Below are 16,121 nucleotides of genomic sequence, written 5' to 3'. Positions count from 1 at the left end.
CAAAATCAAGGTGTTGGCTGACTTGGTTTCTGGAGAGACCTCCTTCTTGCTTGTCCTTACATGGCAGAGAGAGAGAGAGAGAGAGAGAGAGAGAGAGAGAGAGAGAGAGAAACTCTGTAATCTTTTCTTACAAGAACACTAATCCTATAGTATTGGGTCCAACCTTTAGGGCCTCATTAAATCCTAATTATCTCTTTATAGGACCTCCTCCAAATATAGTCACAATCAGGATTAGGGCTTCAACATATGAATTTGGGGGGACACAATTCAGTCCATAGCACTTTCTCAGTGAGGCCTTCCCTGGAAACCTATCTACATTTACGACCTCTACACCATAATCCTACTTATGCCCTTACTAGACTTTATTTTCCTTCATAGCACTTTCCATTTTCAAACATACTGTGTATATTATATGTTCAACTCTTTGCTACCTGTTTCCTCACACGAAAATAAAACTCAGGGATTTGGGGCTGTTCGTTCATTTTGGTACTTGTAGCAGCCATGACAGAGCGTGGCACAGAGGAAGCCAACAATGTAAACAATGCTTGCTGTGCCCATGGATGGACTATTCTCTTTGGTGCACAATGGAACCTTTTAGAGATACCAAAACAGATGAGATGCCACAACCTGCTCTTCAGTAAGTTTCAGTCCAGTGACATATATGGGGTTTGCTGTAAATGAATGAAGCTTCCTAACTATAAACTGTAATGCAGGAAATGACCAGAAGGAAAGTAGAAATCTGTGCTGTGCACAGTCCAGGGAGACATCTGCTTCTCACATAGGAGCTTACCTCTTCAGAGTTGCATAAATCTATTTGCTGAACTAGGGGTTAGGAAATCAGATTTCCTGTTATTAAATGTATCATTCATTCTTGGTAATATTTATATCAAATCTATATGCTGAAGTATGTTTTAAATATCCATTCTCACAGGCAAATTATACACAGAAATAGCCCCTGTGACAATATTTTAAGAAATGACCATGTATAAGAATAGCCAATTGCCCAGCCCAGGTTTTCCTTTCTGATAAATTAGCATGATATTCACTAAAAAAAAGAGGAATGATTTGCTCGACCTCAGCCAGAGGGCTTTTTAAGTCAAGTCATCCTGAATTTTATTAAGCTTGCCAAGGTATTTTTAAAGCATTGCCTCATTCACTTGAATGTTAACTATAGGAAAAATAATCTATTTCATTTTTCTGCTAAAGTCTAAAGAATGTTATTGACATTGCTATCTATTAGTACAACAGTGAACCCAAAATGAAATGAGACACTGATTTACCTTCTCTGGTGAGTCACACAGGGCATGAAACCACAATTCTGAAGCAAACCAGACCATCTGTGCTGTTTTCTCCAGATGAGTCGAATTTGGTGACAAATCATTCTCCACACAAAGGAGTTCTTTCTTTTCATTTTTCTATTTTAAGTGAGAAAGTGTAATTCCTCCAGTAGAAGTTGCAGAAAAGTATTTTGCCTCTCATACTATATTGCCTAAATATTTTGACTCTGAACCTAAAGTAGGCAATAAATTAAATTATGACTTCAAAGGAGATTTCTCTCTCTGAAACTTCGATTCTCTCATTATTCCTCCCATCCACACCCATGCTGTTCTGGGAAATAGGATGCTTCCTGGAAATGTATATTTGAATGACATTTTTAAAGAAAATTCCTTCTATCTTATGAAAATGCTTCGTGGCACAATGCTGAAGCACAAAACACTAAAAAAATGGTAACTTATATATTTCTTGAAGAATCAAGTCATCAATAAGAACTTTTGTCTTATTAAAATTCAGCACCCAGCATAGCAATATGGATCAGTAAAATGTTTGCTCATTGAGTGTTGGATGAATCTTGGCACTAGAAGTGCCCCAATTGTTAGAATCCGTTTACAAGCATTATGGGTCAAGGAGTAAGCTCTGCTTACCGTCAGTGAGACGACACACTCTCAAGTAGAAAGGGAAGTTAAAGCATCTATTTTTGGAAATAGCTAAATGAAAATTTTCACACAATCTAACCTTACAAATAAATTGATTGTTACTTTGACATGTCTTCAAATATTTGCTTATTAAATACTTAAAATATTAGCTTGCCAGAGTGCTTTAAGAAACATTTACAAGTAAGAGGTGATAAAAGATGGCTTTGTCCTGGGGGTAAGATGGTGAGTCAGACACTGAATAGGAGAATAATTCCAAGTCATGTTCTTACAGCAGTGGCATAACAGACAGGGGGGCAGAGGCTACTGGGGCTCCCAAATATTTTTCTCTGGATGGTGGCAGCTTATCACTCATGTTCCCAGTTCCCCAGGCGGGAATAAATGGATCAGTAGGACTCACTTAACCAGTCAACATTTGCTTGGAAAAATATTGATACTGGTGATGTTTATCTCTGGTACTGTATGTCCCGGGGTTACCTGTTGACTGCCTCTTCTGTGTTTTTTCATTTCCCCCAATGGTCAAAATGTTTCCCTCTTGTGATTACCAGCAAATCGGGAAGCTTTTATTTCTCAGAAGTACTGGACAACACACTGTGAGTTCCCTGACTTCAATCAAAACCTGCAACTTGCAGGTGCAGGACTTGCTCTTTGTTTTCTTATCAGAACCCTATTGAATAACATGAATACTCAGAAAAAATGTCAACTCCTTAAAAAAAAAAATAGCCCACTTTGCAATGTATATCAGGGCACTGCTATTTTTTGCTATAGTCTCTGTAATATGATTTGACTTTTTAATATTGGAATATGTATTACATTGATTTTTAAAAAGTATTAAAGAGTATCATCAACACTGGGTACCACATTGTTTTAATATGCTGTTAACTTTTACAAAATCAATTGTCAATATTACCAACATCCAAACAAATTCCTAGAGTCATGTAAGAAGGGCTTGGTGACAGGGCTTCTGAGATGTGTAAAGGATTATACACCCTGCAGTGATCATTAGCAGGAGGACTGATACTGATGAGCACTGTTCAAGGGAAACTGACAGGGAAGTGTGCCCTCCCTCCTGGTGGGACTGCCCTGAATCTATGTCAGATGTGGCAACGGATACCCCTCTGGAGGTTTCATTCTTGTCCAGTTGCAATCTTAAATGGCTTCATCCACTCAGTTACTTTTCCCACTGCACTTTGTACCTGTTTTGGTTACACTCTTGTCATAATAAAATTATTGATCATCTTTCCCATTGGCCTATAATTTTTTAAGATTTTGGGACCCTCTGATTTTTCTCAGCATCCCCAGTATTTAGCAGTATGTGTAGCAGCCATGTGTCTTATGGCAAATAAGAGGATGGGCTTTGGTCTCTGAAAAACCTTTTCTCATACTCCAGATCTGTGTATTCTTTTCTTTAAACTTTCTAAGCCTCAGGTTCTTTGTGTGTTCCATAGATATAATAGCAGTGCCTCCCTTATGGGATTTTTCTCAGGATAAATCAGATAATTAACACCTATGAAATGCTTTGCAGCACTTGGTACACAGCATTTCACAAGTATTATCTATTATTATTTTTTAATAAAGAAAGTCTGCATTTTGGGAACTCTGGGAAATTGCCATATTCAGGGTAGTACATAGCTAAATCTCTAAAAGTTTATTTATATGAAGAGAATTTATAAAATCTCCTTCACATTCAGATCATGAAGGCTAAAGACTTGGAAAGGAATTATTTATTACTAAGAGAATCACAGTTAGAAAACTGAGATTGCAGAGTGTGGTGTCTTTGATTACTCCCAGTTTTTGCCAAGGAAAGCATTTTGGACAAAAAAGATTCCACAGAAGAACGTTTCCAAGCTCACAGATACAGAGAACAGATGGTCAGGTGGTTGTCAGAAGTCGGGGGAGTGAGGTGGGTGAAATGGGTGAAGGGAGACAAAAGGCAAAAACTTCCAGTTATAAAATAAATAAGTCTTGGGGATATAATGTATAACATGTGACCATAGTTAATAACACTGAATTGCATAGTTGAAAGTTGCTAAGAGAGTAGATCTTCAAAATCCTCACCACAAGAAAAAAAAAATTTTTGTAACTGTGTATTATGTTAACTACACTTACTGTGATGGTTTTAAAATATATTCAAATATCAAATCATTGTGTTGTCTACCTGAAACTAATATAATTTTATGCCAATTATACCTCAAAAACAAAAACAGAGAACCATTTCAATGTCAAAATATGAAAAAAAAAAAGAAAAAAAGAAACTGTCTGCTACCAATCTCACATTGTCCTTCTCTTGGTAAAAAGATGTCTGATGCTCTGGACTGGCCCACTAACAGTAAGGAAATTACATATTTGAAGATTAGAGATAATGAATTATCCATAGATTCCTACTCTAAATGTAGTTTAAAATTTTTTTTTGAATTATTGAATTTTTTAAGATGCCAACTCATTTCTCACAGCTTATTCCCCTGAAAATATAAATTACTTTACCAAAAAAATAAAAATAAAACCAAACAAACCTATGTGGTACAAAAAAAGTCTACACTGAGCTCATATGTTAAAGGAAGAAGAGGTATAAAATGTGTCAGTGGCTTCCACTTAGAAGCCATCATGGAGAACTGTTCCCACTCAAGCCTTTCAATTCCACATTATGAAATTTAAACTTATTGGCAAATGAATTTTATATTACAGTAAGACATCATGTTTTTAAAATTTCTTTACAAATGGACATGCATAAATGTTGCCACTTATATATAGGAAAAGAACATCCAGGAGAAACTCTTGTGGTTCGTACAGTCATTGAGCCCAACCACACTCTCCCATCTCTCTGTGTCTGGAAGATGTTCCAGCATCCCAGAATTGGACACTGAAAGCCAAATGAATCAAGGAAAATAGAACCATAGTTCTGCACTCTTATGAAATCCCTCCACGTTCCCTCGTCATTAAAAGAATGAGGATTTGGAACACAGCGTTTTCCTGAAATAAAACCATAATTTGAAACTATAGATATAAATTTGGATAAAAGGTGAAACCTATTTTCCACTTACCAGCTTATGATAAACAAAGACGTTGTGATGAGTACCCAGAAAACGAGATGAATCTTACTTGATCTCAAGTGTCCAGGACCTTCTGTTGAAGCAGCTGGATGTTCCCACCCTTTAGCCAAGTTGCTATTTATGGGGCGTGTCCACCGAACAAGGTATTTGGAAACAGCAAAAGGGGGAAATGCCTGGACATTTCGTTGTGTTTGGGTTAAAGCTCACCTTTGAACCACCTCTAAATGATTTCCTTAAAAAAAGAGAGAGAGATTGTAGATGGAAATTTTAGCTTAAGAAAGGTACCTCAGAAACAAACTTTCCCCTAAGTGCAATGGATATACTAAGTATAAATCCTAACTATTGATAAAAGCAGATTCAGGGAGCTCCTTTGTTCACAAAACTGATATTCAGCCACTCTTCACTGATTTGTCGTAATAGGGCCATCTCTTTTGATCTGTCTGCATCTGTTTGGATTGGTCTATGCTTGGCAGGATTGCTAAATATATTCAATATCAGCTTTACTGGTAGTCAGGTATCACAATGGGATATTACTTAATATAGCTGAAAAACGATAAAACTATTTTAAATAAAATGGCAAAAAAAATCAGCCTTTGCTTTGTAAATCAGGGGACCTTCCTCCAGTTAGTGAGAATGTATGTAATTTATTGCACTGGCAACTGGAGAAAAGTTTCTGCAGGTAAAAATACTGGGTTCATTGCCCAATTTAGACTTCCAGATTAGCTGTGACATTGGAGGACTCCAACTTCTGATTTCTGCGTATCACTGTGGATAACTGTGTGTGCTCTGAACTTGAAATATTAAGTCTAGTCAAGCTACAACCAAAGTCTTCAAATAATTTTAAGGAGACACACCGTCTAGGATTTATGTTCAACTGTCTTCTGCAGAAAGAAGTCCAACTACTCTCCTGGCTAGGCTCTTTCTAAATAACGTACATAAGTTTGTTGAATCACCGGGTAAATCACCTGTTCTCAGATAAAGTCTATGATAGATACAAATACATACTCTAGATCCTAAGAGCAATTGTTATTCAAATTGGGTCACATTAGTGTATTAAGAAAAATGAAATATTTATATAAAAATTGTTTAATGTTGTACCTATTATGAGACTAAATGAATTTAAACATATAAAGTACTCAGATAAATTTCAAGAAATGTCAGCTTAAAGAATGCTTGACTGTACAATTGTCTGTAATGAATTTTGGAATAGATGATGCCTGGGGAGTAATGTAATGAAAACAATAAAAAAATTCCACAATGCTAAATAAAATTAAGAATGCATTCTCTAAATATTTTAATAGAAAAAATAGGACAAAAAAAGGAATGCCAGTATTACAGTGAAAATAATTTAATGAAACTTAGAAGTATCTATCTTCCATTGTCTTACCTGAATAAGTTGTACTTTCATCATTATAATAATTTAATTTATGAGGAGGAAGAAGCATGTTTTTAGTTCTTTTTTTCCTGCAAAGTAAACACCCTCTTTTGCCATCTGGTGGCTAAAGATAGCATTTTCCGTGTAGATAAAAACAGCTGAACTCAGATTTAACAGCCAGTTATGTTTAATGCTTTCAGATTCACCTCACTGTAAAGATATGCATATTTTCTTAACCAATGTAAATATAACTGAGGCAACTTTGTTCTAATGGTTCACAGCATTTTATTCAAATCACTCTAGCTGTAATATTTAATGCAAGATAAGAAAAACTAACCAGAGCAATTCTTTTAAAAAAGAATTTTGAGAGGTAATTCATTTTAAAGTTAAAATTAAATATGGTAGTAACAATTTGCTTGACTTACCTGTCTTTTGGTATAAAGAATTAACAACGCTTTACAAAACAAAAAGGTTCAAATATAATTTTAAATAAGCATAGTACAATAGACATGATTAATTGCAAAGAGGTTTCAACAATAGTTATAATTGTATGTTGGCAATTCACCATACCAAGAAGGGTAGAAAGTTTAAGAGCATATGGTTTGTTCTCCTTATAAACTTTTTGTTAAGTAAAATTTTGAATGTATTTATTAGTATCTTTTATGTGTATGTAACTACCTCATTTCATAAAAAATTAAAGATGACAATAATTGAAGGTTTAATTTCTTTATTTTCTCCCAGAATATTTTAATATTGAAACCCAAATTGTTACTTTAGAGAAAGGGAAAAACAGAGAAACATGAAGAGACAAACATTTCATTTCATTTAACTTATGGTATCGTGAGCAGTCACTTTTGTAGGCAACACTTTTTTTTTCTTTGTAGAAAAGAAATAAAAAACAAACAGCACCATTAAAGAATGCATGATCCCTGAATTCTAAACAAAACACTGTCTAAAAATCGTTTCAATGCTTGTTGCACTCCGTCACATTTAGTCAGGTATCAAAGCAAGCATAACAGTTATTAAATTGTAGCAGTCTTACTGATTCAACTGCTCCCCTTCTGAGGATTTTACACACCTTTTCTGAGTTTTTCCTGTGGGAATAATATATTCTTTGGTAGAGGACTGAAGAAGGGTTTGACTTTTCTGTATGCTGATATAAAATGTCTTTGTACGTTCAGGGCCTTTGCCCCCCCATCTGTGTTTGTCATGCATGTTATGTTTGGGTTGATTCACATTTTGCTGTTACACTGTAAGAGTAATACTGCCTTTTTAAAAAAGGCATTAAATGGCTAATGTTAAACAGATGTAAACATTCAGAATACTGACCAAAGGAAAAAAATACTCACAAACACACATTAAAAAACAACAACAACAAACAAAAAACTGTACTGAAAAGAGGAATCAGATTAGGTTTCCATGAAGCCAGGGGGAAAAATACAGCAGTACAAGAAAAATTATGGCAAGCAAGTAAAGCACTTTTTTTTGGAAACATTCATGAACAGTACAAATACAACAAAGTTTTTCTACAGTCTAAATTATTCTGCAACTATCAAATAGGGTACAAAGCGAAATAGTATGTGCTACAAAAAAGCAGCTCCTTTAAATTATAGTAAAAACGCTTTTTGTTTGCTTTACAGTGACAAAGCATGAGGACTGAAGACAAGATTTTTATATTCAGTGACATTTTGGCTACATAGGCCCCTGACAGTCTGATGAGTTCCTTTCCTAGGACTCTTCACATTGTTCTCTAGAAACATGGACAGTGACTCTGGGCTTTGCGTGTTCAGCGGGCTCACTCTCTCCAGGCGGCTAGCGCGGTGCTGACTTCCACACCACTGAGAGGATGCAACCCTTAACGGCGCTTCAGCTTCTGTCACCTGGGACTGGACCAGACCCAGGAGGAACTGGGAAACCAAGGCCACAGTAACTTCCCCTTTTGAAACTGTGCAAGTGTTTGTAAAGGGCATGGGGCTGTAGCATCATGTATTCTTACTCTTGGCTTCTTTATGAAGCACTGTACACACCAGCTTGTTTGTATCTGTTTATTTTGGATGAATAAGAATATCCAAGCTCTAGAAGTCAGCTAAACCTTCCATAGCTCATCCCAGAAACACATACCACCACAAAGTCTTTATAGCAACCAGGCTCAACCTCAAAGGTTTGTTTTCAAGTTTTTTCTTCAAACTAGACCTTAGCAGGGAAATAGTCCATATAACTACGTTGCTCAGGTCACTGACATTTCTGCTATTCTCACTTTGGGGAAGGAAAAATATTTTCATTCTGAAAATTAATTTGCATCAGAACGTTTGTATTAACATGCCCATTAACTACCTAAATGTCTTTATACAATCTCAGGCATATGCATACTGTATAGGAGGGGGATCAGGGAATAGCAGTTTTCTTCCTTCCCCTGTTCCAAAAGTGCTACTTAGGGAAATACATCCTTTGTGAAAATAATAATTAAAAATTACATGTTAGATGTGCAAGCTCTATTCCTGATAGGGATATCACAGTGTCCAATCATCAGGATAATGCACACACTAAAATTTGCACATTACACCACAATAACCATGTAGTAAATAACATACTCCATTTGCACATAGGCAGATATCTGTGGATATCAGGAAACTAAGAACCTGCTCGTCTAATCCAAATATACTGGGTTTTGTATATATATTAAATGGCCACTTGTAACATATCTGACCCACTTTTTACTACTGAATTTTTCTTTCCATTCTTCTAGCCCAAAGATATTAATTTTTCAGTAATATAAACCATATGCAAACACTAAGAATTTAAACCGGGGCAAAAAAGAGCAAGGGCAGAGAAATATTACGCTCTTTGGACCAGGGTGGTACAATCCACGTGTGATCAGCAATTGATTTTCCAAACTTATTATGAGAAAAATCAGAACATAGAGAAGGATACTTTTCTGTATTCCCAGTAAGTAATTTGCATGCAGTACCCCACAATGATGGAACTGATAATGAGCTTGGTATCACATCAACCTCAATTTTGCCTCATATGCAGAGTGCAAAGGTTGTGAAGACCACAGTTTCAACTCGGTGTCAGTTACTGATGTGGTAGTGTTGAATCTGCTGGTGTAGACAGTATCTGACACTGGTAGAGCGGCAACTGAATTCAGCAGAAGGAGCTGGCATGCAAGTGTCTAGTATAGGGGTGCCCCTCTGTGAGACTAGAGCATGCCCTTCTGAACCAAGATGACATCAGAGCCAAGCAGACCACAAAGACACCGCTGATGAGGACACCACCCAAACCACCTGGTGCACAGGGAACTAGGGATCTGCTGGAACTAACGCAGCCTTCCTTGGGAAGGGCTGGTTAAGTGCATTGCTAATATTCTCAATCATTAATTCTGTTAATTTTAACGTGAAAAACAGAAGTGACAGCAACTGAAGCACCGAATCTCAGCCGCGGAGGTAGGCCTTCTTTGCTTTGCTTTCTTTCTAAGATCAAGTATCTTTCACTATCAGCAATTTGTTAGTGAAAATGACATCTCTATCACCTAATGATATTTGCAACATCACAATAATAAATATGGAGGAAAAAAATATACCATGGTTGATTACTATAAAAAAAAATCACAAGTTTTTTTCTTCCCCAGGAATGAAATTTCTGCTCATTCCAGTTAATTTTTAAGATATATTTTAAGGGAATGTCAAAAGTTAACATTGATTAGGATGATCCCTTGTGAAAATATCTGTCAAATTCTTACCCTGGATACAGAAGATTTTCCCCCCATATTTTTAAAAATTCGACAGCCACAATCAACCAGTGGGTTAATGGTACTCCACATTTTGTGCTCTGTAATCTGAAGTTAAATGGACATGGTCTTTGTTCTTACACCTTCCCACAGTGTGCATGTGCTTTTGAACTTGCTTTAGGGAACAGAGCCTGCTGAACTACAGCTGTTCTCTGGCATGAGGGTGGCCACAGTACATGGAATGGAGCTCAAATACTCAACACCCAGACTACTGGATAAACACTGACAATAGTTGTAAGATGCAGTATCCCTTTTTCAAAAGCAGTTCCACTCCCCCAAATATGAAGAATGCACTGAATTCACCTGAGGGGGGGTGGGGGCGGAAACAAAACATGCAACACCCAGAACAATTTTTTAAAATAAGGGTTAGTTGAGAGTCAAATATAATTACATAGATCATGACTCATGAGGAAAAAACTGTTCAGAAAAATGTTGACACTTCAGCCTTCTACAGGCCCTCTCATCATCAATGATACTTTAAAAAGAGGTGGTCAACCTCTGCAAAGTCGGAAGCCAGAATGCACTGGTGTCGTCAATAAAGGGTTACGATTATTTCCCCCCAATTTTAATATCTAGTAATTGTATTAGAGTGAATAGAAAGGACCGATATTTACATCGCCAACGCATTTAGGTGTGTTTGCATACACAGCATTTTACTTGTTTGCTTTGAATTTGAGGGCATTTTTTTTTCATACTTGCTCTTAGAAGCCACACATGAAGCTCTGAAATCCTCTGGGCCTATGGCTCTCTGTTGTCCAACTGATCTTACAGTCTCAGGTGTCAAAGGGCTTGAACCAGATTGCTGGGCATGAGGCCCACACTGCAATTTCAGGTGGAAAAGACATTTCACTACAATATGTGTACCATGTCCAAGGCAGAGCCAGAGAATCTGCCAGTCTCTGAAAAGAGTCAAAAGGGAGGAAAGAGAATAAGGACAGTGGAGTTCATTAATGGCATACCTCCTTTAATATCTTTTGTGATATGAGTAAATACAAGGAATCATACACTTAAATCAGATTCCCTTTTCCAAATATGATGTAATCACTATGGTAAAGTTAGGTCCAAAGGAGTCAACTGTTGGCACCCTCGCTGTAACGGTTAATCTACAGAAGAATGCATCACCACCTTAAATTGCTGTTACCGATCTCTCTCCACATCTCCATTTCTGGTTACCATTAAGTAGTTTAAAATGTCCTTTTCCTATCTACACCTGGATTAAAAAAAGAAAGAAACAAATTGGGAGTGACCTGTATACACACGAATAGAAACTTTCCAAAGCTGCAAATGGCAACTAAATATGTAAAAGACATGCTGTTGAGCCCCTCGGCTGGAATGTGATCTCTCCTTTCCCAGAAATGCAAGAAAATAATCATCTAGAGAAAAGATCATCTGTTCCAAAGTAAAATAAATTAGCACGCTATAAACCACTGAGCTGTTCAATTTGTTGTTGCTGACGCCGTTTGGCTTTTCCGTGGTGAAAAGGGATACTGCATCTTTCACTCAGCTCTTATCGCACAACCAGGCAAGCTACACAGAGTTTAGAAGGCCCTATGCAGTCGTCGTGGCAGAAGGCCCCACAGCCTTTGCACACAATCATGGCTTTCAGCCGGCAAGAGCATTTCAGTTCCAACTCATCCACGTTGCTGCTGTCGGCAAAGTTCTGAACGGGCATCTGAGCGTTCTGACCAGGCAGACCCGTGGTGGGATTGGAGCCACTTCCCAAAATCCCAATGGACTTTTCAATTGCAGATGCTGCCCTTTTGAAGCTCGTGCTACCGAAGTGTATTGTTGGATAATTTCCACAGAGCTGCTGTTGTTGCTGCACCTGCATTTTCTGAGCAGCTAATTGGGTAAAAGGCTTCTGTGGCTCAGAAAGCAAATAGGAAGAGAAATCTGCATTTTTCAGCGCAAACGCCTTCAACTGTTCTTTCATTTCATTCTGGTCATAGGAAACTTGTTTCATGCCCAGTTCACAGCTGCTGCTTAAACCTTCCTCAAAAGAAAGAGGTTCCGATTTTATATTGCTACATATGCCCGTGGACTGTGGCCAACTAAGTCTCTTAGTGGTTTCCATGGTAACTGGCGGTTGTTTTTGATCGGAGGGGACTTCTGGATTAGGAAGAGGTGGAGGTAGTGGCGGTGGCGGCGGCGGGGGTGGGGGCAAAGCCAAGGGGGGAGGGGGCGGGGGATGCACTAGTGCTTTGTGCGGCACCCCGTGCGGGGTCCCCCCCATGTCATCGCCTTCTTTCATGGGCATGTTGGGGGGCACCATATTGGCTAACCTTAGCTGGTGAGGTGCTGAGGAGAGGCCAACCTCTCCCAGTCCCTTTTGCTCAAGATGCCTGTTGAAGGAAAACGTGTTACAGCCCACGGGGGCTTTGGCAGAGGCTGGTAACAGAGCCGCGGTAGGAATGGGGCCCCTGGCAGCCAGAGGCATTTGGTAAAACTGCTGTCTGTGGGAGGTCCCAGCGTCGGGGTGGAAGCCGTCCTTCTTGTCGACGTGAAACAGGTTCTGCTGGAAGCTACACGAGGGGAGCAGCCGTTTCTGCTGTTTGACCTCAGGGCTGTGAGCCATCTTGCTCTGCACAGGGTGCTTGTTCAGCCACTCCTGCTTCAGCGGCTGGCTGAGTCCCAGCTGATTCATGCCGGAGCTGATGACACACGGCACCGCTTTCACATCTGCGTCTGCCAACAACTTCCCTGGCTCACATTTCACTTGAGTGTGTTCCCCCCCGGTCCTGGCGACTCTCTTCTTGGGGTGGTTCTCCCGCTTCCTCATTTGTAGTGGTGCGAGAGCTCCTGCCAGATAGCCTTTCCCGTCTGGATTGGGAGAACTAGGGGGCATTTCAACCACGCTCCTCTCGGGGGCTGTTTTACCCACTGAGGTAGTTTGAAGAGGCAGAGGAAGCCTGTTGATTTCGAGCTTGGCTCCCAGTCTGGGCTGGGGCAACACTTTCTCCAAAGGCAAGTTGCCCTGGAGTAACTGTGTGACGAGGGGATTGTTCGCCTCCACCGATGACAGACGGCAGCTGGAGCTCCCTGCGCTGGGAACTCTTTTCAGGGTGTCCGTAGCCAGAGAGATGGCCTCTTCCATGGGACCAGAGGCGGGGGCCTGCACGGTCTGCGTCTGTTGCACACTCGGGGCTGCCCCTGCAGCTGGAGGATGCAGCTCAGGGCCAGGGAAGTCGTCGGCGTCCATCCTAAAGCCCCTGTCCACGTCGTGAGGTTCGGACTTCACGGGGAGAGGGACGCTTGTGATGAGATTCCTGGGGTGAAGTTCCGCCACATGCGAGGAGCTGGCATGCTCGGTCTTGATGGCCTTCGGACAGCCCTGCTCCAGATACTCCTTCTGTTTACTGGAACCAGGGTGGCTGAGCAGAGGCTGTCCTGCACTCCTCACCCCGTCCTCGCCCCAGCAGATCCGGCTGCCCGGGTTATACTGATGGCTACAAGTTGTGTCGGCTTCACTTTTGAACGCGGTTATGCCATGCGCCTGCTCAGCAAAGCTGAGACTCAGGGGAGTCCCCGCCTTTAAGTTATCTGGAACGACGAGGGGTCCTTCACGGAGACCCGGGCAGGTGGCCTGCATCGTTTGACTGTCTTGTTTTGCCGCGGAAGCAGCAATGAAACTGGGACCGTGATCTCCGCCTTCGCTTGCAACCGGCTCGGGCCTGCTGATGACAGACACCTGCGGACACGCCACGGGCTGGATGGCTGCTTCCGTCCTCCCAGACCTGCTCTGGAGGTCCACGCCGGCTTCTGTGCTCTCAAGAGGGACAGTCAGAGATGACGTGGAGGTCAGCGTGGTGCTGTGGTCGACGATGACTTTACACGGAATCGAGCGGTTTATGGCTGCTGGCGCGAAGCCCCCCGGGGGTGGCTGAGGTCTCCCAGAAGTGTCTGCCCTGTTCCGAGTCCCTGAAGTTTTGTCCAAGCTTTCAGCACTTAACGTGGGAGGACTGTCATAAGAGTTTACAGTCAGCATGCTTGCGGTAAACGCTGCGACAGGTGGGCGTGCCACCAGGGCGTCAGTGACTGCAACGGGGTCCCTGCAGCCGAGGGCAGCTCTCACAGTGGTGCCCATGGACATGGTGGCCTGTTCTTCGCTCCCAGGCATGGCTATCTTCTCAGAAGGAAATCTGCTGTTCATTCCCGTTGGGGGAATCAAGACAGAGCTAGTGGAGAGATGGTTTGGCAAGTTGCTTCCAATGGAGGAAGTTGGCACAGAGGTGTACTGACTGGAGACCAGGCTGCCCGCGCTGCTGCTGGGTGCCAGTAACTGTGTGTCATCCCGGGGGCTCGCTGCGCTGGAGCCCTCCGTGGTGGCCGGAAGAGGGGTGCTCTCAATACATTTTGGTATAATGGCTATGCATGGAGTGTCCGTGCCCTGGATGGTTTTTAACATGCTTATGTTACAAGCAGAAATTGTAGTGTTTGCACTGTCAACAGACATTAGGACAGAGGATTTATCAACAGAACTCACAAAGGGATGTTCTTTAATTGCTCCCGACATAGCAGTGCTGCAGACAGACACGGGGACGGGATTTTTGTTAAAAAGCACGGGCACGCTGCTATTTTCAGAAGAGGTAGATGAAACAACTTTCTCAGACAAGTGCGACACGGGAGTGTTTTCGTCAGAACTATGCACAGATAAGTCCGTGGCAATTTCTGGAAGTTTGGTCGGGTTGAGAGACTGCTGTAGTACAGTGGTGGGCTCCCGGAGGTGCGCAGCCTTGTTGCTGGGAGATCGGCAGTTTGGATTGACAATGATGACACCAGGCGAGCCTTCGATTTTTGTTTCCGGGGCAGAAGAGACTTCTAAGCTTGGAGGCCCTTCCTTTGAGCCGAGCGGAGGCAACCGGGGCTCTTTAGTGTTCTGGAAGAGGTGGGCTCGGGCTTGATGCTTTGCGAAGAGCTTCACCTTCGTCTGCTCTTTGATATGCGCCAGAGTTCTGGCCTTTCCGCCCTCTCCTGGGCTCCCCATAGCTCCCGAAACGATGCTTGCGGCAGCCGCCACGGCTGCCGCTGCTGCCGCCTCTCGCTGGGCCCTTGCTTGCTGGGCTCGGGCCTTGATGTCCGCCAGGGTCCTGGCTCCCGTGTTCCTCCCGCCACTGACCGATGTGCCAGATGACGCGCGAGCCTCTGGTTTGGAGACTGGTTGGCTCTTGATAATAAAGGGTGGCCCGATTTTGGAAAGCTGTATCTACAGGAAGGGGGAAAATGGAAAGGTAAAGTGCGTGTACACGATCACAGACAAGACGCACGTGTACATGATCACAGAAGGACGTGGGGACACAGGCACGCGAGGGCGGGGAGTAGCCGCATCCTCTCCTGAGGGGGCAAGGACGGCACCTAATACCCTGAATGGGCCTCTGGGGTATAAAGCAGCAATAAACGCAGCACGAATGTGAAAATTAAAATTTTTAACCTCTGTTTTTAATCCATAAAATATTAACCGGTGACTTCATTTGGCATGGAAATGAAACGTCTTTTAAAGCCTCATATAAATGGAAACAAAGCCCAGGCTTCTTAAAATGAGGTGAGCTAAAAAGAGTTAGAAATAGTAAGCTTTCAACTTATCTTCCTGGCTGGCATGAAGATACTCAGGCCAGCCAGGAAGAATAGAGATATTCAAAACTCTATTTGAATTTATCTGCCTTAATTTATCTGTCTTAATTTGACACAAAGGAAAAAGGAAAAAGACCTAGCCAAGGGTCAGAAGACTAGAATTCTCAGCCTGGCTTCACACAAAGGAATGCTGTGAACCTAGGCAAATCACTGTGTACTTCAGTTTCTCCAATAATCTCCCCGAGTCAGAGACTCTGTAGGTTTTATGTGGTCCCATACCACCTAGCATGCCGCCATATATATATATATATATATATATATATATATAAAATATATATAAAATAAGCATACAATATGACTGTTGTAAACTGTAAACAGTAAGACTAGTTATTTCTGGTCTATTTCTTTCA

At 41.3% G+C, this 16,121-nt stretch overlaps 1 protein-coding gene across 2 annotated transcripts in view; it reads right to left on the bottom strand.

Moving 5' to 3' along the window:
* Positions 1 to 11,650: 11,650 nt before the first annotated feature.
* The window catches only part of ASXL3 (ASXL transcriptional regulator 3), a gene marked incomplete at both ends in the record, with an annotated part of 167,875 nt that continues 163,404 nt past the window's right edge, over positions 11,651 to 16,121 (bottom strand). For both annotated transcript variants that reach the window (XM_079717245.1, XM_079717246.1), the window contains one exon: positions 11,651 to 15,346. In XM_079717245.1, coding sequence (XP_079573371.1) covers positions 11,651 to 15,346 — 3,696 coding nt within the window. The remainder of the gene's footprint in view (positions 15,347 to 16,121) is intronic.

Source organism: Hyperoodon ampullatus, assembly GCF_949752795.1.
Source record: "Hyperoodon ampullatus genome assembly, chromosome: 13".
NCBI lineage: Eukaryota > Metazoa > Chordata > Mammalia > Artiodactyla > Ziphiidae > Hyperoodon > Hyperoodon ampullatus.
This window is presented reverse-complemented; position numbering and strand designations above follow the sequence as displayed.